The following is a 24836-nucleotide window of genomic DNA, read 5'->3' on the forward strand; positions in this document are numbered from 1 at the left end:
TGTGCTGAAATGCGTGTTCTCCGTTCTGGGATGCTTAGACGTTTGTTGTAATTTGTCATTGAATGTGAATCCTTTGTCCATAGAGCCATTCATATGGCTGGTATGTGTGTGGTAAGTTGTTATTGAATGTGAACCATGGCTCCAAGAGATGGCCATTCATCTTGGCAGTATCAGTGTAGAAGATTCTGGTTTTCTACTTGATAAGCACATCCTCAGCTATAGATATTATGGTAAGAATTGAGGTCATGTTTGATGATTGAGGTTGATCTGGATCATGGTTTTGGGTTTTATTGAAATGTTTGCTTGTTTTCTCATTCAATGTTCCCTGGTGTTTGGAGATAAATATTGGTTTATTATTGAGGTTCTGATCATCTTAGTTTCGTGAAGTGCAAGGAGGTGTTGATGAGGAAAGGTCTGATCACATTTCGAAAAGAACCTGAATCTGTGAATGGAAGTGTATAGTATGCTGGTTCTTCTGATTGATTTCAACAATCACTGTCTGCTAGTGCTGGTTATCGCTGACAATATGCAAATAGATAAACAGAGCTGAGTAATCGATCAATAATCATTGTAATCGTAAACCCCACCACTAAACTCATGTGGGCAATAAAGGAATACAATCATAACACTGTACTTATGAAACAGGCACCGATTGATAATACTGCGATCAAGGCGGGTCGAGGATACTTCGTTTTGAGACATGTTTGCGAGTATGTTGTTAAATTGCCGTTTTAAGAGTCGGGAAGCTGTGTGTGTGTCTGTTTGTGTCTTGATGTAACAAACATAACAATAAGAAACATACTCTCTGAAGTTTAGTTTCATGTTTCATTATTTTTGAATGTCAGTTCCTGAGCCCATCAACAGTCGGGGGAAGGTGGGTTAGCCTCGTGGTTCAGGTGTTACCTCGTCACACCGAAGATCCAGGTTTGATTCCCCATACTGGTTCAATATGTGAAGTCCATATCTGGTATCCCACAGGGATTTACATGGAGTCCTGTATTTGAGGGTCCCTGGGACTCATACTCTTAATTTTCAGGGGTCGCGGACTACAAAATATGGGTCCAAGACACTTAAATATTATTATCAATACTGTTATTGTATTGTGTATCATGATCATCACATTGTTACAGTAATTAAATTGCAAATAATACCACAACCCAGCTAGCAGCAAACTCAGTGATAACATATTGTCACTTGATTGGAATTTTTAAAAAGTATTTAGACTATTTCTGAGTACCTGTGGACGTGCTAATATATTTGTTGTGTCTATTTTCAATTTTTATGTGTATAGGCTGCAGGAACTCTCGTCCTGTAAACCCGTCCACTGCCATGTTACTGCTGCAGTATTGCTAAAAATGGCATAAAACTAAACTCACTCACTCACCTTCGATAATCATTCACGCAAGCAAGATTGATCGCAAACTGTCTGCCATGATGCATAACTTCTTTTAAGATGTATCTGTATCCGTATCATGTTCTTGAAATGTTTGGGCATACCACATGATCTTGCCAGATAGATGAAAGCATTATAAGGTCATATCCAACTAGCAATTTGTACTATGGTTATGTAAAATATATTAGGCCAGACCAATTTTATTTCTTGTTTTACAGATTTTTGTCCTCAGAAAACTTAAAGGCAGGAGGAGGAAAATTGTTTTTAAAAAATCACCAGTCAAAGTAATATTCCTTTTAAATGCTAAAGTATTTTACTTTGGCAATTCATGAAGTGTATATACGGCAAAAGCAATCTAAAAAACAATTTCTTGTAAGTTTACATTTTTTGGCCAATAAAACACTTGGATTTTATTTTTTGAGCGGGGAAAATTAATTTTTTTTTTTTCTTATTCTTGAAAAAATGCCACCGGAGAATCCGTAAAACAAGAAATAAAATTGGTCTGGCCTTATTTGTTTTAATGAAACAACTAGCCCTTCCAGATTTTCATTAGTCTATGACTAACAGACTACCGTCCATGTCTGTTCCTGATCTGAATCATGTTAAAATGTTCTGACCTGTATTATTATGATTATCCCAAAGAAACCTTGTGTGGTATTTATGTTTATAATTACAGAAATCATCCTAGTACTAGGCTTTGCATTTAGCTCACCTGGTCTGTACTGTTGACATTTGTCTCGAGCATGATCACTGGAAATCTTGACCTCTGAATTTGTTTCAGAGCTTTGAATCTGATTTTTTAAACACATTGTCATCGTGATAAAGTGCCAAATCTATTTATGGCGTCTTCTAAGTCATTTCTTCTTAAAATGTATTGTCATGATTTTATATTCTCTAAAATTGCAGTTTGGGCTTTGTAAACATCTCTGAAATTGCCATATGAAGGGAGCTCATCTTTGGCTATTAATGGTTAAAGCGTTTGCTCGTCACGCAAAAGACCCGGGTTTCAATTCCCCACATTGGTACAATGTGTGAAGCCCAATTCTGGTGTCCTTCGACGTGATATTGCTGAAATATTGCTAAAATCGATAGTGTCGTTAACATCGTCAATAACGCAATACGAGTGCATCAATACAAAAGACATTTAGACCACATATCAGGATATTTATATCACAAGGGTCTATGATACATTGATGTATCGCCTCAAGAGGTGATCTTTCCCGATACAAGTTTTAGTCATTTTATCTACAATATCTGTTCTGTTTTTAGAAATTGTAAAGTATCGGGATACTTATCGTATCGCCACCATTTATCGTGATGATAAATGTCTCGCAGGTTCCTTGCTAATACTTTCATGATAAATCGTCTGGCCTTATTAAACGGTATCCGGATATATATATATATATTCTCGCCACTTAGGCCACAATACACAGCTCTACCATATTTTGTTTATATCATGAGAATTTTAGCAAAATAATGATGAAAATTGCATGTCATTATAAGAATATTTTTCTCAAATTACGGTTTTTGAGGCTTAGAGTTAAAACTTTGTTTTGTTTCAATGTTTACACAAGTCCATAATTACAGAAATCAATGAACATGGCGAAATTGTTGGAGTGGAAAAATTACTAAAAATGAACTGAAAATCAATACAGAATTACAGGAATTAAAAGTTAAACACGGTTTGTATGAAGATTCATTTCAACAATGTTAGATTACGAAAAGGAAAAAAATCAAATCCTGTAATGAAAAAAGCTTCACAAGACTGTTGATCTCGTGAACGGGATCTCACAGATCTCTCCAAATCTTGAGCCCTGTTTCGAAGCTGTTCTTTGAATTCTGAAGTTAAATTTGAATTTGTTTAAAGTTGCCATTTGATGTTTTCTCAAAGCAGAATCACTCCACAAGTCAGCAGTTTTAGATTGCTAACAGTTTCAGGAGGAGCAAGATGAGCATCATGAAGTAATTATCCCTTCTTCTTTCAGGCTGAGAAGGCTAAAAACCTTCTGTTTCAAGCAAAGTATGGTCGTTTTGGACTAGGCGATCCCTTCATTGCTCTGCAGCGGGACTCAGAGAACATGAAGGATAACAGTTTTGATGAACCAGCAATCAAATCAATGTATGACAATCAGCTAGCTCAACTAGAAAACCTCATTGCTACACAACGCAAAGCTCAGCTGAAGATGAGGGAGCAACTGGCATCAGCCGAGAAACGCTACCACAAGGTAATGTATTGTCTAGGCTATGTGTAATTCAGGATTTTCTTTCGGGACATGTTTAAAAGAAAATGAAAAAGATCATTTTAGATGAATCACTCATTAAGCTTGATTGATAAAAATTGATTAGTGTGACTCATTTTGGAAAGAAAAATGTTGGAAAGAAAGCAGTGAATGTAATGTCACTGAGTACAGTGTAGTGTTACGAGAAGGCAATTGTTAAATAATGAAAAGTTCTATTCCACAATTGGTCTAGTGTCCTACAGAGCATGGGACCCGTGAAGATCCGGGTTAGACTATTGATCTTCAGTAACCCAGTTACCAGTCGTAAGAGGCGACTAACGGGATTGGGTGGTCAAGCTCGCTGACTTGGTTGACACATGTCATCGGTTCCCAATTGCGCAGAATGATGCTCATGCTGTTGATCACTGGATTGTCTGGTCCAGACTCGATTATTTACAGAGCGCCGCCATATAGCTGGGATATTGCTGAGTGCAGCGTACAACTAAACTCACTCACTACAGAGCATGGGTTCCCTTGGCACCTGATGCACAGCAATTGGCTGTACGGAGTTGCAGCCCTTGTGAATGCCAGGCACCTATGGTCATGAACTACCAATTTGCCCAGATGGTTCTTTTTGGATTCTTGCCTCCCTCTGGCATGATGTGATATAACTAAGGCTGTAGCGATGCATCAAATTATCGATGGATTGCAATTGTTGAATCTCCGATAGCAATTAATCGATGGTAGAAACGAAAAACTATTGATGCATCAAAAGTATGTGTGACTATCGATAGTTAAGTAATTGACTTCTGTTGATAGATGTGCAGCACAAAACACAGGAAGTACCAGATTCAATCACTTTGATTTAGAATTATCTGCCCTTGTTACCTCTTAAACAAACATGGCGGCAAACATGGTATGCAACTCGGAGTTTGAAATTGTGAATAACAATGTTTGTTTTAACTGTTTACTTGATATCAGATCTGGGTTTCAGGTTTTCTTGTCAGTTGTTAAAAGAGACTGAAACTACTTCAACTTGTTTCTATTTCATATAAACTGTGGGTTCATTTGGGAAATGACTTCAAATGAGACAACTTAAGGAGAAAAAAACTACCAATAGTATTCTACCGCTATAGCAATAGTTATTTCCCCCACAATAGTCACCCCTAGATATAACAGGAATACTGTTCATGCACTCAGTAGTTGCCCATTATAAATTGAGAAGGATGAAGTATGTCACACCTACATTGTCATCATGCTAATTTCACTATTGCAGTGCTACTACACAATTGCAGTGAGTGGTTGGGTAGACTAGTATTTAGAGCATTTACTCATCACACAGAAGACCCGGGGTCGATTCCCCACATGGGTACAACGTGTGAAGATCATTTCTGGTGTTGCCTACCTTGATATTGCTAGAATCGTGCTATTTGGCCAGACCAATTTTATTTCTTGTTTTATGGATCCACCGGTCATATTTTTTCAAGATTAAGACAAAAATGAAAATTAATTTTCCCTGCTCAAAAAATACAATCCTAATGTATTGGCCAAAGAAATTTTTTTAGATTGTTTTTTTTTTCCCCCTATATACTCTTCATAAATTTCCAAAAGTAAAATACTTTTAGTATTTAGAAGGAATATTACCTTGACTTTTTTTTTTTTCATTCCTGCCTTTAGGTTTTCTGAGGACACAATTTGTAAAACAAGAAATATAATTGGTCTGGCCTAAGCAGCATAAGACCATACTCACTCGCTCTTAATGACAGTCACTCACTGACACTATATTTAGGTAGCCTGGATCACCATGTTCACTGGTAGTGGGTCTCTTAACTCCAAAGTTATTCATCAGTTTAAATACCCTTGAAGATGCGGATTAGAATTTGTCTTCAGCAAACCCATGCTTCTTGTAAGAGGCAAGTATCGGGATCGTGTCTGACGTGTCATCTATCCCAACAGCATAAATTGATGCTCATGCTGTTGATCACTGGATTGTCTGGTTCAGACTTGATTACTTCCAGACTGATGTCATATAGCTGGAATATTGCTGAGTGTGGCATTAAACAATTACAAAGTTTATCAGTTTGAATTTGATCACTGTCAACAGATCAATAGTAACTAGTGCCTGTATGGTTGGACAAGTTAAGACGCAGAAACTACAACAGGGGTGGAAATAACTTTAAAACTGCTAGTGTACCCCGGAACAGTGGCACATGTAAAATCACTTGCCCTGATAATTTTTCCACTATACCGTCCGTTTTCTTGTTGATTTTTTAAATAAACAACATAATTAACATTGGAAAGTCAACTGGACACTGGTACAGTATACAAATTTGCTTGCCCGACAGAAAATCACTGGACTCGGACGTCAGGCAATGGGTTATTTCCACCCCTGTACAAGATCAGCCAAATGCAATTAAATCTGTGATATGCAGATTGGTGTCAGATTTCTGAAAATTTATGTCCACCAAAATTGTAATCATTTTCAGCCTAAGAAATTTGGCAATTTAATGATTATTGGCCTCAGTTGTAAGTGTGCATTAAATTACATAACTTGTTTTCATTTGCCCAGATTTCATGATTTGATTTGACAAGAAAGCAATGTTCATATGATGTCATTGTGAGATTACGAAGACTGAAAGTGTTTGCTCATATCATGTGAACTATTTGTGGAAGTAATATAATACTTATTGTGTATATATAACACTCAGATCTACATTGGACTCTGGTGAATGTTTCACTCAGCTATCATGAGACCATGACAATCATAACCCTGTGGCATAAGATAGAGTTACGACAGTCGTAGGGATATGATCAATTTCTGAAATGGGACCCAGATCTGTTGAAGGTTACCTGCTGCATGTTACGCTTCTATTGTAATATGTTGTTGTTACAAATTAATCTGTCATGAAGAAGTGCCTTAGTGGCATGAGGTTAACTCCTGCATGACAGGTCATGGAGAAAAGATGTCATGGTGGTATTGATGTTATTTTGTTCACATTGCAGTTTCACGATTCAGGAAACTGCCTCGGTTGTTTATGTCTTGATTTAACAAACATAAAAATATTTTAAAGTTTAATTTGATGTTTCATTGTTCATGAATATCGATCAGTCTCCGGAGCCGATCGATAATTGCTGACTCAAGCGAGATCAATTGATTGACCGATTGTTCCATCAATCGTTCCAGCACTAATTGGAGGCATAGATTTTGCTAATTTAAACATCACTTGGCCATGATCTAATGTAGCAAGGAGCTTGTTTGACTTTAGGAATAAGAGATGGTTCATTATACACTAGACTTGCAACTTGTTAGCATGGTGAAGATATGTGTAAGGAGAACATGTTGTAGGCAATGGTATTCTAATGTCTCCTCTGGCAATTCTCTGTGGTAGGTTGTGGCTGAGCTAGAAGACGAGAAACGTAAGCATGCTCAAGACACAGCTCAAGGAGACGATGTCACCTACATGTTGGAGAAGGAGAGGGAACGCTTGAAACAGGAGGTGGGCAGAAGGGTAGTTATATGTTCACTGGTCTCGAGGGGGACATGGGCTGATGTACCCATGATTTTTGTTTATGTTCCCTAAAGAAACATTGAGGGTACATCAACCCGTGGGCCCCGAGGGACCAGTGAACAACGTATTTATCTTACCGAACACCTCAATGGTAATTTTGAACTGTTTGAAGCACGGGTATCCTAGTATGGAGTACCAGACGACAAGCGAAATAAATTTAGAGTTATCTCCCTTCCATCGATTTGCATTGGCAAAACATCGGTAATTTCCATACATCATACATGATTCAATGTTGTTCGAGATAAAGCATTGCTACTACGAAGTACAAAATGAGTTCGGCATTCCCAGCGAGGTACATAGAAAATGTTACTTGCTTGTAAGCGGGGTTCATCGAAAATAATAGAAGAGCGCTCAGCCAATTAGAAGACAACATTTATGTGTGAGGCAAGATAAACTTGAATGTAGGATTATTCTTGTATATATATGTACTAGACAAATTCATAACTTTTTCTTAATGGTAGGTCTGGCAAATAGTGTTGAAGGGGTACACAGTTTCTGTATATGGATCATGGTGACCGTTTACCTTCTGTATTGCAAGAAGCAATAGTACTTCTGTCCTATGGGGATTTGAGGATAGAATGGGTTTCAGAAATTTATGCTGGTTCTGAAAAATGGCCGAAAGGATATGGGTCAGGCTGAGTGACTTAGTTAATTTCCCATCTTCATACTCCAATGGGTGGGTCATATATTAAATGGATTGTCTGGCCCTGAATAGATTATGTGCAGGCTGCCATCAAGCTGGAATACTGCAGAGTTCTGCATTGTACAACAAACATTTTACTCCTGAATGCAATAAGATAAAAAATTCAGCATATCGGGTAACCTTGTATTTCTTATGCCTTTTATTACTTCTCATAAGTTTAAGAAAACCAACATGAAACAATAAGAACCTTTGTTCTTGGACAATTTTCATTTTCATTTGACACAAATACCCATAGCTGACTAGAAAATATGGATTGTATATAATTTCCTTTTGGAAAATTATCTGTATTCTTGGAAAATCTGTCGTACAATTGACTTCATTGCAGTGAAATCTGTTCACAGGTTGATTTTGAGAAAGGACAGACCAAACGTATGGAGAAAGATCTGAAGAAGACGTTGGCAAGCCTTGAAGAGGAGAGAGCTAACTCTGCCAAGCACAAACAGGTGGCGCGCTGATGTTGATAAAGGAACGTAAGCGTCTGATGGAACGTGTGTTCAGTGAAAGGAGCAAGACGAGCCAGTTTGAACAGATTCTTGGGGAGGAGAAAGACAAGGTGATGAATATGGCCGAGGGACTTGTGCAGGAAAGCAAGAAGAGTCTCAAGATGGAGGCTGCCATGGAGAAACAGCTCAGCGAATTTGATGTGGAGAGGGAACAGCTTCGCAGCAAGCTTGGGAGAGAGGAGAGCCGCAGTAAGGAACTACAGGCCACAATAGACTCTCTTAACCTGCAGATTGATAACTCTCAGAAACAGATGCATTCGATGATGGAACGTTCCGCAGCCAGAGACGCTGTACAGAGCATTGAGATCAAGTCCAGCGTGACCCCACCGAGTAGGGGAAGTAACTCTGGCACTGCCAGCCCCATGTTCGTTGCAACTCCCGGGTCTGAAACCAGTTCCCAAAACTGCCAAACCGGGAAGTATAGACAGTCGTGGTAATACCAGTTCACCTGAGAGAGACTTTATAGCTAGGCCTGATTCTGGTCCGCGGAAACCTGTGGCATATGGGAGCCCAAATGTGTCATCTACCTCTTTGGAGAGAATAGACTCTCGAGGCGAGCAGCGTTTAGCGCCAGTTGGTGCATCTGCAGCAGAAAGGGCAGCTGATGGCAGCCCAGTGCATCGTGTGAATATACCTCCTGGTTCTAGTGCTACAGTAGTGACTCCGTCTGGCGGCAAAATTCAACTCCATGTTGGAGGCGGAGGGTCGCCCAGGAAGGTAATGCCTGCTGGCAGAGGTGCTCCACCCCCCATCCCACCAAATAAACCAATTCTCAACCCGGGCACCCCAGGACCAAAACCTGCTCCCCCTCCCAAAGTGGGATTATCTATGTCCAAGGACCGTGTTAGTGTTTCAGGGGCCGAAGTGGGAAGTGGGGAACATTCTAGTCGGATTACAGCATCGCAGAAATCGGTGCAAATTCCAGTGAATGTAGTTGGTGGACAGAACGTGGCCCCTGGGTCTCGTACGACGTCCAGGGACAGCTCTCCCATGAGGAAAACTACCCAGGTTTGTGTCAATGCAAAATGAAGGGAGGGCATGGCAGGTGGTTGAGGAAGCAATTCTGTAGACATGTAATGCAATACAAATTTAGCCACCATTGTGAGCATTTGTCCATGTGCTGCCTTGACATTGTTCTGTAATAAGGAACAACCATCTATATCCAGTCAGTTTAAGTAATTGTTAACGGAACTTACCCACTGCCCCTGTTGCTAATGTTGACTCAGTTATGCTTAATTCTGCCTTTCTCCCTTCATTTTTGTTTGAAATTTCTGGGTGACTGGTCTTGAAGTTTGTTTTGCTTACCTCAGCTTTGTTTTCTGCCATTTTGCACACATCTTCTCTTTTCCAATATTTATTTTCAAGCATCTTTCCACCACAATTCTCTGCTTCTGTTTCCGCCTATATGGAAGCAGTTCACCTAACAGTTTCACTCATAACCATGAGGGAAAGGTCAAGGCTGTATGAGCGTTAAGAACTGATATAAATGCCAAGTTTGTGTTTGTCTCTGTCCACATGATAAGAATTAGACGTCGGTATCGGATTGTGCAATATATTATGACTATTAACAGAATCTCATTGTGTTCAGTACATATTTTTAAACCAGCATTTACTCTTTTAAAAAACATATTATATTGCTAATAATGATGATTTATTATAAATTTGTTATTGGCGTAATGGCATAATATCATTAGTCATAATGAATTGTGTTAGATGCAGCTCACACATGAATAGAATTCTATGAATTCCATTACTTGTTTATTATGTTAGTTTTGTTTATATGTTCAACATAAGTGATAGACATTAGAATGCAGTACATCATGACTTTGACAATCATTAGTTGCAGTGCTTTGCATGTGTAGAAGTCACCTGATTCTGTTGTATAGCAAGGCACAGGCTTTGCGTAAGACGTAACTTTGACCAATTTGTACACAAGTAATGAATAAACTAAGGATATCTTTGTATCTCTCTCTTCTTTCAAATCTATACTGAACTGGAAGCAATCCCCACTTTTCAAACTGTCCATGTTTCAAGTTGACTGTGGATGCCTGTGCTTGAATGTTCCTTGAGTGTCACAGCCTTTGCAGACATTCATCCATTTCTAGTTTCAGTCCATTATTATTATTGTCATGATTTCAGTTCGAGATATTTTGTGAGGAACATAGTGGTGAAATCTGGCTATCATCATGAACATTTTGTTGTGGATTTTGGAATGATCATTGGGAGGTGTCATGCAAATATGTCATTTATGTTGGGTTCATGATGTATAGCTTGCATGATTTCATATCCTTTGATCATTGTTGATGAAAATGATAGTGTATACCAACATCAGGTTATCATGGAAGTGTCATCTTCATGCTGTCGCTCCATCAGATGTTCAGGTCACCATCAACTTCACAATAACACAATGTATGTCAAGCTTTCTCCTTCTGCATACTCTATAGCTACCTTGACCTGACCCACTTTCCTTTGGCCTTCACCTCTCCAGAAATTGACCTTGTGTTTCGATGTCCTTGACCATGTTCACAGTGAAATTCCCTATCAGTAGTTGACCTTGCTAAAAGTTGACCTTTATGGATTCATGAGACACTTGAATGATCGTGTATCCATAGCTTACTCATGTCAAATGACCTTTCCACAGAACAAGTCAGTCCAGTGACCTTGACCCTAATTTCCACATCCCCCCCCTCAACTATGTTGACATTTTCTGTCCCATGTTTTGTGGATCTTGATTAAATTCTTAAGTTATTAAATAGTGTGAAAGATCATAGAAAGATACTTAAGCCTGCTTGAAAGTTAGCGTATATTGTAGGCAGGTCTACTGTAATCATGACATAATTTAACCATTTCCCATAAGATCACCCTGCTGGATTGAATCCCACATGTTTGTCCAGAGTTAATGGATGTTCTGAAGAATCTACACCATGGGAATAGATTCCCAACATAACCATGATTACCGAGACAATTCTGCAGGTTTGCAAGACAGCCAGGTTGTTTCTGTGAATGGTAGTTCCATCTCAATGGCTACAAAGGGTCATTCTGGTGGTTAAACTTGAAGTGTTTGCTTGTCACGCTGAAGATCCGGGTTTGATCCCCCACATGTGAAGTCCATTTCTGGTGTCCCCTGTTGTAATATTGCTGGAATATTGCTAAAAGCAGCGTAAAATTAAAGTTACCCAATGGCTATTACTTCCTGGTTAAAAAAATGATCCACTATTGCCCACTGGTCTTTTCCAATTTGCTTCCCTTAAATCTGAAAGATATTGTGTGAGTCTTATTATGGTAAGTATAGAGTATGTAGACATTTGGTAGATTGACAACCACATAGGGTGTAAAGGGTTTCACAGACTCATGGAAATAGTTCAGTGATGGTGCACCACACATGCGTGCTCCAGGTCAAGCTCTTCATCCATCGGACACATTTCACTTTAGAGATTAGGAGCTACTATCACATGACAGCAACTCTAAAACAATAGTCTGTCTATATAACATAAAAAATGTTTCGTTTGATAGTAATTAGATTATTTTTGCAAAAGTGAGTCATTTCGTATTACATTAGTAGTTTTTATGACTTAGAAAATTAGTCTACTTTACAAATGAATAGATAAAGGGATGAAACAGATTTGCTAGGTTGTAGTTGACACAAATACACTCCAGAGGTTTTCCTTTTTCTGGCCCGGCATGAGCTGCAATGCTACTGGGAGCATGTGACTGTTCTGTGGTGCAGTTTAACCACAGACAGGTTGCCATGTGTGCATGTAATCCGTTCATGCATGATTCAGTAGACAGTGTTTGTTGTCAGACATTTTTATTGACTAATGATAAGTGGTGGTTTTATGACACAGGGCAGAAAAATAATAGGTCAGTGTCATCATCATAAATAACTGATTAACTAATAATGCTAGGGAATAGATACTGGAAAAGAACCTGGAAGGTGGATGATGATGATGATGATGATGATGATGATGATGATGATGATGATGATGATGATAGGGTGTGCATGGACCAGTCTTAGAAAAATCAGATCTTTCACTCGGACACACAGGGATAAGAATTTTTCCACGGATCCGCAGAATTCTGGGAATTTCATAAGGCCAAGGGTCATTTTTGTGAATTGTCTAAATCCGAGGAGAAAGAGCTCGTGCTCATTTTCCTCTTTTTTCACTCATACCCATTCTCATCCCTGGACACCCTACTTCTCTGTGTGGACGTCTGGCTTCAACTCCATAGAAGGTTGTGTCTGGTGAACACTGAGCATACTTAAGCCAACCAGTTACATTTTCAAAACCATTTGGCGTAATTTTTTAACCGCTTGGTTAAATATTTTGGTCATGGCAAAGAATACTGCGACATAGTGAGTAGTCTCGTAACACTACACCCTTTTTATATGTAGACGCCATACTCTTGAAAACAATACTATTTATGTTCAGGACAATAGTATGTTGGGTTTTTTTGCATTTGGTACTTCACATTTATGTGTGTTTTCAATATAAAGAAATCTGATATGCTTGTCTGTATGCTTCTCTCGCTCACACTGAAAGTTCAGAAGCCTTGATGCTGATTGGCTGATTAGAACGTTCACCTTGACCTCCTCTTGGGCTGTCCTCAGATCTTCACACAATGAGGTAGCATCTTGGAATAAAAGATCTGAATGTGATGAGATTGAGCATGGATTGAATGAGAAATTCTAAACAAAAGTATCAAAAAAGTTACTGATGTTATGAACTGACCATGATGATTAAATTTAACAATGACTAACTAAATTATTCTAATTATCATTCTTATGATCATGATTATTGAACAATTTGCATGGACTAAATAACGTAGTGTAAGACTAAGAAAATTAATCTTACAAACCTGTTATCAGTCTGATATGAATCATTGTGCATGAAATGTTAGTATTGAGAGCATGAGAATTTGAAGCTATATTTTTGTGTCGCTATAATTCTACTAATTTCACTGTGGATATTATCATGGTTATAGGGCCTGAGACATTCTAGACGTTATTACAATAGAAGCTCTACCATTAGGCGCTTGGCTGCAGTATTTGAACGGCCATGGGGCTCATCTGGATCATGGCAGTCGGAACGGCCCAAGGTACTCGAGAATGCATTCATGCATGGCCGAATCTCTCACCATTCCAGAAGTCATGTTTTTCATGCTCTGTAGATCCTTAGTCTCTCAAGGTTTTCAATTTGCAGTGAATGGCAGTTGATTTTTTTGCTACAACTATATCATCCTCTGATATTTGTCTTGTAGGTGCTTTTTTTTTTGCATCCCAACTTTTTAAGTTTTGTTTCTAGAAAAGGTTTGACATAGATTGGTGTAGATACCGGTTTGAAGGTAGGTCGTGTCTGATTGATAGCTTTTTAGCAGTCTGTCGCAGTCGTGTGTTATGGCTTGAACTCCTCTTCGCCCAAGCTTTGATTGGCTTAGGATGATGTATGGCATAGAGACAGTGTAATTTTTTCTTGGTATTACTGATTTTATGCCACGTTTCTATCTTGTAATCATATGGTTTCTGATTTTAACATGGTAAATACTAAAAGTAGAGTAAGATCTTTAGATAAGGCATGGAATTATGTTCACGTTGACAGTATTTTTCACAAATTTCAATGTGTTTTGGTTAGTTCTGGTTTTAGTCTGGTAACCATGGTAACATGTTTTTGTATTGTAATCAGTTTGTAAACTATGCTCATAATCATGATAATATCCTGGTACAAAATGTTTAAAATTTGTTGAATTAATCCTTGAGTACATCATATTCATATAGAAATAACATATTTTTTAGTTAGAAAGTTTTAGCATGAATACCTTTATGTAGACCCATGCTCTCTTGAGTAGAAATATAGCAATAATTACTAAGTAATCGTCTTTTCAGCATGATGCCAACTGTAGGCAAAATAGTTACAGGCAATATTTTGGTGGATAAGGTTGAACAGGTTATTGTTTTGTCTGGAGCCTGTGAGGTGAAGCAGTGGATAGCTAAGTTTAAAGTCTGATAACTGTAATCATTATATTGTAATATACAATCTTGATATGTTAAACACGCTGAGTCATACTGAGATAAATCGGGCAGACCTGTAGCTCTATATACTTTAATTATTTCTGGACAGATTTCATCGCACATCACTTTCACTCAGGAATTTATATGCTCAGGAAGAGCTTATAAACATGCTTATTTATAGAAATTAAAACCACCTCTTTTATGAAAGACATTTCTGAAAACCTCTTTGTATGTTATTGAAGCTTAAGCAGTTGTCCAACTCACCAGACCATGGCTAACCACTTCAGAGAAAAATGGCACATTATGCTTCAGTCAAAGTATGGGTGTTGGTGAAAACACATACAATAAACTCTCTGTGTGCTCCACTTAAACGTTTTCTTTCTCAGTTGGGATCAGATATACGCAGTTATAGAAAACTGATGTAGAGGTATTCAGTGAGAACACACAAATGTGAAAATGAGATTCCAGGTGGGGTTTTCATGAACAGTTAAGTTTGTCTATCATTCAGACATTTTGTTTTGGGGGTTTTCAGGTTGTTCAGTCTAATACTGCTTAGTAATGAGATAAAAATACATAAAAGGCTTGGTAAAGACTGCTGTCTTAGAGTTTTGTCAGTGTAGTGACATAAAGGAAAACTAGGTTGAAGAAAATGTATGATGAGAGTTACTTCCCTTCCTTTGACATTGACATTGACCTAATAGTTTTTTCTATTTCTGAAATCAGTCTACAGTCAGAGTTGGTTTCGACATTTATAAATTTTGGAAAGAATTTTGATCTGTAATTTCGTTAAATTAGATCATGCTAAATTCAACATTGAAGTTGAATAATATGTAGCTTCAAAAAAGAAAGTATTTACTTAAATATGTGAAATTTTATTTACTGATATAATCCAAACCTGGGTTCCACTGGAGATATCACTTAGTTGAGATCATGCAGTCTCTGCAGATATAACTAACATGAAACCAATTTCTTTGCCACTGAAGCTTGTTAGATTCATTTTTTATTTTTACACTCAAGACAGTGGTTTGTACTGTTCACAAAGTGAAAAGTTTGAAGAAATAATTTGCTTGAGAAATAGATGTTACCTCACCTTTGTGTCTTTTGAAATCAAATATATTTATATATCACTAAAATTTTAAACCATCTGCAAGTTTCAACTTTTATTGACTGTCATGATATATTTAAGGAAACTCTTTTTCTGTCGAATCTTAACTGATATGCAAATTGCATCATTAACTATGAATAATTGTAAACTAGGTAAAGGAAGGAGTTTGGTCCATTAGACTAAACATTCAGTTATGTGAAACACCTTTTCATTATCGTCAATTTCCATCAGTCTTAGCTTCATCACAGGGTTGTGTTTTGTGGCTTAGCATCTTCATCATAATGTTCCCACTTGCGTATCATATCATGTCATATCATTATCATATCTCATATCATATCATCTATCACATCTCATATCGTATATCATATCATATCTCATATCATATCATCTATCACATCTCATATCATATATCATCTCACATCTCACATCTCATATTTCCTATAAAGAGGTAACTAACGGGATCGGGTGGTCAGGCTTGCTGACTTAGTTGACAAATGTCATCGGTTCCCAGTTGCGTAGATCGATGCTCCTGCTGTTGATCACTGGATTGTCCAGTCCAGACTCAATTATTTACAGACCATAGGCATATAGCTGGAATATTGCTGAGTGCGGCGTAAAACTAAATCACTCACTCACTCATATCTCATGTCATGTCGTATTCTAATAGTTGTAGGATCATGGTTGAGTTGTGGCATTTCATATCACCATGGAAACTAATTTTGCAAAATATTTCAGAAATTGTAGAAAGTTTTGCTTTGTGTTCCTTCCAGTACACGATCTGGTGTCCCCCGCCGTGATATTGGTGGAATATTACTGAATGGACTTACTTAGTTAAATAGCTGATACCTTTACTGAATGGATGAACCATACCGATGAATGTTGGAACTTGTGCAATCGTTTTTGATTGGTAGTAATTAGTTTGTCATGTGCTTTTTGTCAATTTGTTGCACAAGCATGCTTTACAGTCACCAACATAGATTTCTCAGATGATTGATTTCATGTGTGCAAAGATTGTCACTAACAAAGATTTGTTTTTATTAGAAGTAATACTTTTGTTTTTGTATTTGGTTCTGTTTTGATATTTTATGTGCTTGGTTGAAAATGTAATCATTACCTGGAAAATCAGTGAGACTTAATCTTGATGCAAGTTTGGAAAGATTCAAATTTGTCCCTTTTCCAGGAAAATGACCTTCCAAAATTTCCAGAAAATGTTTTGAAATAGAGTTATGATACAAAGAAATATTTTTTTGTTCAAAAGTGTACAAAAGGAACATCTAGGGGAATATTTTATAAGAATTGCTGGGGAGAAAATTCAAAAGTCCTGATGTCCTGACGTCTATTGTCTCCAACAAAATCACCGGTTCATGCTAAAATCTAACCTTGGGCAAGACCAATTATATTTCTTGTTTCACGGATTTTTGTCCTCAGAAACCCTAAAGGAAGGAGGGAAAAAAATAAAAAATAAAAATCACCAGTCAAAGTAATATTTCTTTTGCAAACTAAAATTATTTTATTTTTCGCAAGTTATGAAGTGTATATGGGACAAAAAACAATCCAAAATTTTTTTTGTAAGTTTACATTATTTGCCAATGAAAGCGTAAGCATTTTATTTTTGGAGCGGAAATAATTTTTATTTTTTTTCTTATTCTTGAAAAAATACGACTGGCGGATCCGTAAAACAAGAATTAAAATTGGTCTGGCCTTGTTAAAGAAATCATCATATTAGATAGGTCAGAATTACAAAAAAGACATTGCCCAGTAGACGTTATGATTTGCCTGTTGAATATTTCAGTTTCCTCCTCGACCTACGCCTGCTTATTTTGGCATCTATTGATCATAAAAGCAAAGATGGTGATACAGCTCTGGAAGGAAAGTCAGATTTATGTTTGACTGTGTTGGAGCAGTGTGACCTAGACACAACAAGAAGCCCATGCAGTACTTGTTCTGTTAAGCCTGTCATGTTTAAGATGAATTACAGTAAAACAAGTGGATTTTTCGAAGAACGCTTTCAACCAAGCACATTTTAGTTGATGTTGTCTTTATTTCATCTTTATTTGCATGATTTCAGTTTTGAGTGTGCATGTCGGCATGTGCTTGATTTCTTGCAGTTAATGCCCGGTCAGGCTTTCCAATCAGCCGGAATTGTCTCCCCTCACACGCCCGCGTTGGATTTTCTGGGGCCTGAAATGGCCGACTTGCAGCAATTGCTTGCCACAATGACCAAAGGTAATCGGGGCAACAGACAAAACGCAAACCACAAACTAAAACCTACAGTACTGTGTTCGAGCTCAGGCTGCTTACAAGCTGCATTGCTTTCAATATTAACCTGCGAAATCATACGATCAGTGGCGATTTTCACACAGTTTCGAGAACCTGTTTAATACATGCCTCTGTAGAGAGACCAAGCTCGGTGCTGAATCTGAAAAACATTTGGCAGATGGTGCTTTGCTTTAGTTGTTTAATGGAGTAGAGCTTAAGGATGTCTTTTTTTTATTTTATGAGTTTAACGCTATTTCTTACATTATTTAGAATCAATTTTAATTTTTTGGATTAATTGTGGTGATTGATGTTTATAACCTCATTTATTATGCAGTTCATGTATAATGATTAACAAGTCCAAGTCATCAAGTTGTGAGGGGCATAAGTTAATTAGCCATCTTTCAGAGGATTTACATGTCTTCTTTTATAGGTATAACACACTTTAGCATGATGAAATCTTGAAAATCTCTGCCAATTTGTAAAGTGTAATTTTGCAGTATCACATTATCAGACACCTTTGACTCTTCAGGATAAGTGATATCCATCATTTCTAGACGATACACAGCCCCAATTCCTGCATCATCACCAATACACTCACATTGGATTGGCTGTGCATGTTCCCTACATGTGTATTTATGCTGCTGTTGGTGCTTAATTTTGTACAGTATTGTATTACGGGTGTATCCTTTCAGACGTGGTGTATAGCGACTAATGTCCAAGGTTAAGAAAATCCAGAGAAAGTATTGTTATCGTTTGTAAGCCATTGTTCCAAAAAGAGCTGTAGACATATCTGATATTTATTGACAGACAGATCATTTCCAGTTTCACAGACACACACCAACACATCCCATTGCCAGGCTTTGAAGGGTTCACCAAAGCTGTGAATGTTTATGACTATTACTTTCACAATGCATTCAGCCATCATACAAAGCCATTCTGAAGCAAAATGATTTTCCAGACAACTTTCGACCACCCTCACTAGCTCACCATCAAATCCCTCTATGAAACCAGAACACTAACTCACCATGATATTCCTCTATGGAACCAGAACACTAACTCACCATAAAATCAATCTATGAAACCAGAACACTAACTCACCATCAAATCCCTCTATGGAACCAGAACACTAACTCACCATCAAATCCTTCTATGAAACCAGAACACTAACTCACCATCATATGCCTCTATGAAACCAGAACACTAACTCACCATCATATGCCTCTATGAAACCAGAACACTAACTCACCATCATATGCCTCTATGAAACCAGAACACTAACTCATCATCATATTCCTCCATGGAACCAGAACTTATCATCATATTCCTCTATGGAACCAGAACTCATCATCATATTCCTCTATGGAACCAGAACTTATCATCATATTCCTCTATGGAACCAGAACTTATCATCATATTCCTCTATGAAACCAGAACTTATCATCATATTCCTCCATGGAACCAGAACTTATCATCATATTCCTCTATGGAACCAGAACTCATCATCATATTCCTCTATGGAACCAGAACTTTTCATCATATTCCTCCATGGAACCAGAACTTATCATCATATTCCTCTATGGAACCAGAACTCATCATCATATTCCTCTATGGAACCAGAACTTATCATCATATTCCTCTATGGAACCAGAACTTATCATCATATTCCTCTATGGAACCAGAACTTATCATCATATTCCTCTATGGAACCAGAACTCATCATCATATTCCTCTGTGGAACCAGAACTTTTCATCATATTCCTCCATGGAACCAGAACTTATCATCATATTCCTCTATGGAACCAGAACTTATCATCATATTCCTCTATGGAACCAGAACTTATCATCATATTCCTCTATGGAACCAGAACTTATCATCATATTCCTCTATGGAACCAGAACTTATCATCATATTCCTCTATGGAACCAGAGCAATACAGCAATTATTCTCATTATTTATCCACTAAAAATACATTTGATCTTTAAAACAACATGTCACAAAACAGAAGTCGTTACATTGACATCGGTGCAGTAAAATGTGCTATAAACATCCGCTATAAGCAGTAAAGGACCCACGACCATATTACCATAAGAGAACCTCTTGGCACTTTCATTCCTGCTCCAACATGCCGAGTAGATGCAATCAATTATTCCGGTATGTGCATTGTTGTGTGTGCATAGCCCTCTCAGCCCCAAGCTCCGCAGCACCATCACTGGTCAATAAGCATGGCTTACGCCACTAGTAGATGCCCGAAACAAATATGCCCAGCAGTGTTGATCAGCCACATTCATGCAGTATTCATACATAAGTCACACCATGCTTGTCTTACGGCCAACATCTCCCATGTATTTATAGCTGAAAAAAAGTAATCTGAAATGTAACGACTTGTAATTTTTTAGATTTGTGATGACTTGCGACAGGCATCACATCAATCAAAATGTGTTAAGGCAATTTGGTAATTGTACACCCATTACTGCTAATGGTTGCTTCTGATTTACATTAATAAAATTGCTCCTTCCTGCTCACATCAGATTCTTTTTCAAGATGGAACCTAATATTTAAAGTACATTATTTGAGTACAAGGATTTGTATAAATTGTATTGATTTTGTTGGGGGAGTTGGTGAGTGTTAAGAGTATTTGTATCTGGCAAGGACGAGAATATTTGGTGGAGTTGGTTTCAGCAAGAGCAGCTTGTCTTACATATGCCATTATAATACACATACAGATCATATAATGCATCAGATACCCTGACTAATGAAAGAAAAACGTCATCACAGATTATGACCTGTGACAAATTTGGATGACTGACATATCTTAAAAGTGCTTTCAAAAAGTTTGGTCAAGTAAAGAGGAAAGTTGGCCTATGTCAAAATATCAATGTCTGTGCAGCAGAACTTGAACTTTTCAATAAATGTTCCAGTAGATCTTTCAATGAGTCTGTGAAAGTAGTTCAGGATTATATTCAGTGTATACTCAGTAAGTCCGTAACAAACTGTTTCCTTGTGTCAAGATTGAAGAAAAAAAACCTTGGCCATGAAAAAATATTATGCCCAGTGCATTTGGATGTTCAGCCTGAAAAGAAATTGTACAGCCAACACAAAATGGGTGCTTCTCACTAGCTGAGTGGTATTCAGATATAATCAGGATATTGCTCCATCTTTAAGTGCAAAGTTATGTGGTGTCGTGATGTGCAAATGGATCTAGTGTCACAAAGCCCTGATAGATTTATACACTTTCTTCAAAAACAACTTGAAAAACATGTCCGTCTGCTCTGTTCTTGAAACACAGCATGTCCTGCTGTCAACCCTTACATCAGTCAGTGCAAATATTTTAGTTTCAGAATAAAAACATGGATGAAATCCACTTCCACACAAAAATTGAGAATAGTTGACCTGTAACTCATTTGATTTTAGTTCTTTGAAATCTGTATCTAAATCCTGAAAAAATTGTAGTTGATATTAAATGACAGACAGGGCTGTTATGATGGGAAGGTGATGGTGCACGAGAATTCAATATGACACTCAGGATGGACAGGATTGTAACTGGATTTCAGTAATCTAGTTTCTTGATTAGAAGCTTAGCTGGCCATTATAGACTAATGGAACAAAAGGGAAAGTGGAAGCCCCGCATGAACTGTTGATGGTGTTGGTAATCACGTTATCATCGTTTTCGGTAATTTGACTTGAATATAGTTGTACTCCAGTAATATTAAGTCCAGTTAACACTCAGCACAAGATCCCAGTGTCTCATGAAGCAGAAAAACTTACAGCAAAGGAGAATCGTTCACATGCTCTTGGGACTAAGAAGTCTGTCTGTTTATCTTTATTTGAATGAATGGCTAAGTCGTATTTGATGTAAGAAGCACTCAGGGTGTTTAGAAAATTGCAAATGTTGTGCTTATTGGGACTATTTGCTGGGGGTTACATTTTTCATCATCTGCAGATAAATTTTTGTCAGAGATGGGCGATAAAAAACAAGCTCACTCAAAGGTTAACTTCACTTCAAAATAGAACTGATTTATGTAACCATTGATCATTGTATAAATGGGTTAAAACATGGTAGAAATTCTCTTGCAAATTGTGTTTTCTTTGTTCCATATAACACAGACAACTCAAGTAATTATGTGGAGTGATTTAAAAAGTACAATGCACATCTTAAATTATGACTTTGTTTTAGTGGACCTATGTAACCTTTAGGTCTTTGAAAATGGCCGAAGTAGTGCAACCCTGTCATGTGAAACACTGATAACAATAAGCAGTGATATCTGAAATGAACCTGATACTGTGACCTGTTCGATTTTACAATTGTCTGATTACCATGGCAACTAACATGACATGAATTACTGGGCTGTCGACATCCAGGTAACGAGTGACATGCTGCTTATCAATTAGCATGATGAATTCTGATGTTAAATGGTTGAGACTCATGATGGTTGCTGACAGTGGTGTGGCCCGACTTCGCTGGCTTTGAGAGGCTGTCCTGTTGAAGATTTGTGATATATCATGATATACACTAATATATCATGTCTTCTCTCTTTGTTATGAAATACACTACATATATCACAATATTCACTATATATCATAAAATACCCCACATACATCAAAATATACACTATATACCATGAAACAAAACACATATATTATGATATCCACTATATCGATATCAGGATATCCACTATATATCATGAAATACACCACATATATTCATGGAAACGAATAAGAGAACACATGAAAGTACAAGTGTTCCTTTAATCTTTTTCCAGGCTCTTCACAAGGTATGTATTGCAATGAAGTATATTACTTCATTTTAATGCATATTTCATCTGAAAGTGACATTCAACGACAGATTTTATTCTGGTGTCATTTATTGTCAAAAGCGTGGGAAATAATGTACAGTTTGTGAAAATGAATAATAATACATTAAATATGTAATTTTAATTGTCTACAGTGAAGCGACTCATTTGAAATTGATTCACATTTGCATAAAGAGATATATCATGTTCTAAGAAATCGTTATACATATGCATAACACTAGCGAATTGCTAAATGATCCGAATATTGATAGTTATTGTTAGTAAATCATGGAGTTACGTGAATCTGTTCATGAATCCATCCAACATCATTTGTGGCCCAGTATGGCTGTTTCCTCTGCCAGAGTAATCATTGTGGTTGTGAGGGGAACATTGTTGTCTCACTTGCCAAGGCTCTGTAATTGGACTGGATTTACTTCCCTTTGCCGTTCCTGAAATCTGATCTCGGATTTTAAATCCCAATTTGCTCTGACAGCGGATTTCATAACCTGCACCATAGACACGCTGTGATGTAAACCAGAATACTCTTGCAGCATTACAGCCAACTCACCCATATTTCTAATCATTCCAGGGGCAGTGGGGTAGCCTAGGGGTTAATCCACATGGGGTTGAAAAGCGTCGGATATTGCTGGGATATTGCTAAAATTGGCGTAAAACCCAACTCACTCAACTCTAATGCTGAAGGCCTGGGTTTGATTGCCCATATGGGTCCAAAGTATGAAGCCCATTTGTAGTGTCCCCTGCCGTGATATTGCTGGGATATTGCTAAAATTGGCGTAAAACCCAACTCACTCAACTCTAATCGTTCCAGGAATTAACAGACATTCTAAATCATCAGTTGCTCATCGTGCCATGGATACTCACTCATGCTATCAACCATCGTTTGTCTGGGCCAGACTTTGCCTTATTCACAGGCCCCTGTGATATAGCTGTAATATTGCTGACAATGACCTGAATACATGATCTGGGGCAGCTGCATTTATTAATAAAATCTGGGCGTTCAACTGCTGGTCAAGGCAACAATTGCTGTATGTCGTGGCAATGTCTTCTCCTTGTTGGTTATATCATCTAAGTCTTAACAACTTTACATCATTTCTATCATCTGTTTCACGTCTTTAGACTCACATGCACACTTACCGTATTTACCGTAAAAAGCACCCTAAGTGCTTAGAAAATTAACACAGGCAGCAATTTAAACCATACACATTAAGTTAAATTTGTTTTCAGAGATCGAGCGGTTGTGAACAAATTTCGCTCAAGGTAAAATGATTTTGATAATTACTATAATTATGTACACCATCTGCGCTGCCGTTTTTCTGTAAAAATGTTAAAAAGAGAAAATGTCATGTAAAGTTTTTGTCTACTACTGGGGTGCTTATGAAGATTGATAACAGATTGGTCTAGAAGGTGGTCGTGGATGCTTATCGGAGATGGGTGCTTTATACAGTGAATACGGTAACTATTTTCACAGTTCCAGTATCAGACTAATCTGTCCTGCTTCTTTGAATCTTGTTAATAAATGATTGCTGCACAATGTGTCTGCTTCCCCTCATTATGCTGAATGTTATGCTTGAGTATGCCTGTTGAATATGTTAGATGTGCTGCAGTTCTCTTGATGAATTGTCTCCCTTTGTGTGTTCAGGAATTGATGTGTAGCTGTGTAACTGCATTGTGAATAACGTCATTTTTGAGTAGATTAAATATCAAGTCATTCAACTATCTGTACAGAAGTGACTTAGATTGTGGTTAGCTTTATGGTTATGGTGTTAGCTTGTTATGCCAAAGGCTTGGGTTCGATTCCCTTAATGGTTGCAATGTGTGAAGCCAATTTCTGGGGTTTTCCAGATGAGATATTGCTGGAATATACTTTAATATAGTGACATAAATCTGTACTCACTGATTTAAAAGTTTATTGTTCTGGAAATTATCTTCATGCCATGTTATTATGTTGTATTGTAACTGTTGAAACATTCAACAATATGAACTGAAGGGTGTAGGTCTGTCTAAAATGATTTTTGATATTGTTGATAGGAGCTATTATTAATTTTTATTGATATGAAAATTGTGTTATCTATAATATCATACATTAGATTTTGTGAAAGAAAAAAGGCTGGATATTCTCACACAATATACAAATTTAGGATTCCATTCTTGGCCTGCTTCTAAACTGCTGACAGCTAATGTTTATCAAACTAGTGACAACATTACTGTCCAATTAAATATGTAAGAGTGTTTACTGTTATCCTGCCTGGCTTGGAAGGAACAACTG

The 24836-nt window shown here is 37.5% G+C and overlaps 1 protein-coding gene across 1 annotated transcript in view; it reads left to right on the forward strand.

Annotated features, from left to right (window-relative positions):
- Positions 1–24836, forward strand: part of LOC124262615 (cortactin-binding protein 2-like) — an 80788-nt gene that overhangs the window by 19705 nt on the left and 36247 nt on the right. Inside the window, 6 exon segments of the mRNA XM_046697122.1 lie at positions 3379–3618; positions 7002–7109; positions 8226–8330; positions 8333–8828; positions 8830–9395; positions 17608–17725. Of these exon segments, the coding sequence (XP_046553078.1) occupies positions 3379–3618; positions 7002–7109; positions 8226–8330; positions 8333–8828; positions 8830–9395; positions 17608–17725 (1633 nt within the window).

Source organism: Haliotis rubra, unplaced genomic scaffold (genome assembly GCF_003918875.1).
Source record: "Haliotis rubra isolate DU_JTF1 unplaced genomic scaffold, ASM391887v1 Scf847, whole genome shotgun sequence".
NCBI classification, from domain to species: domain Eukaryota; kingdom Metazoa; phylum Mollusca; class Gastropoda; order Lepetellida; family Haliotidae; genus Haliotis; species Haliotis rubra.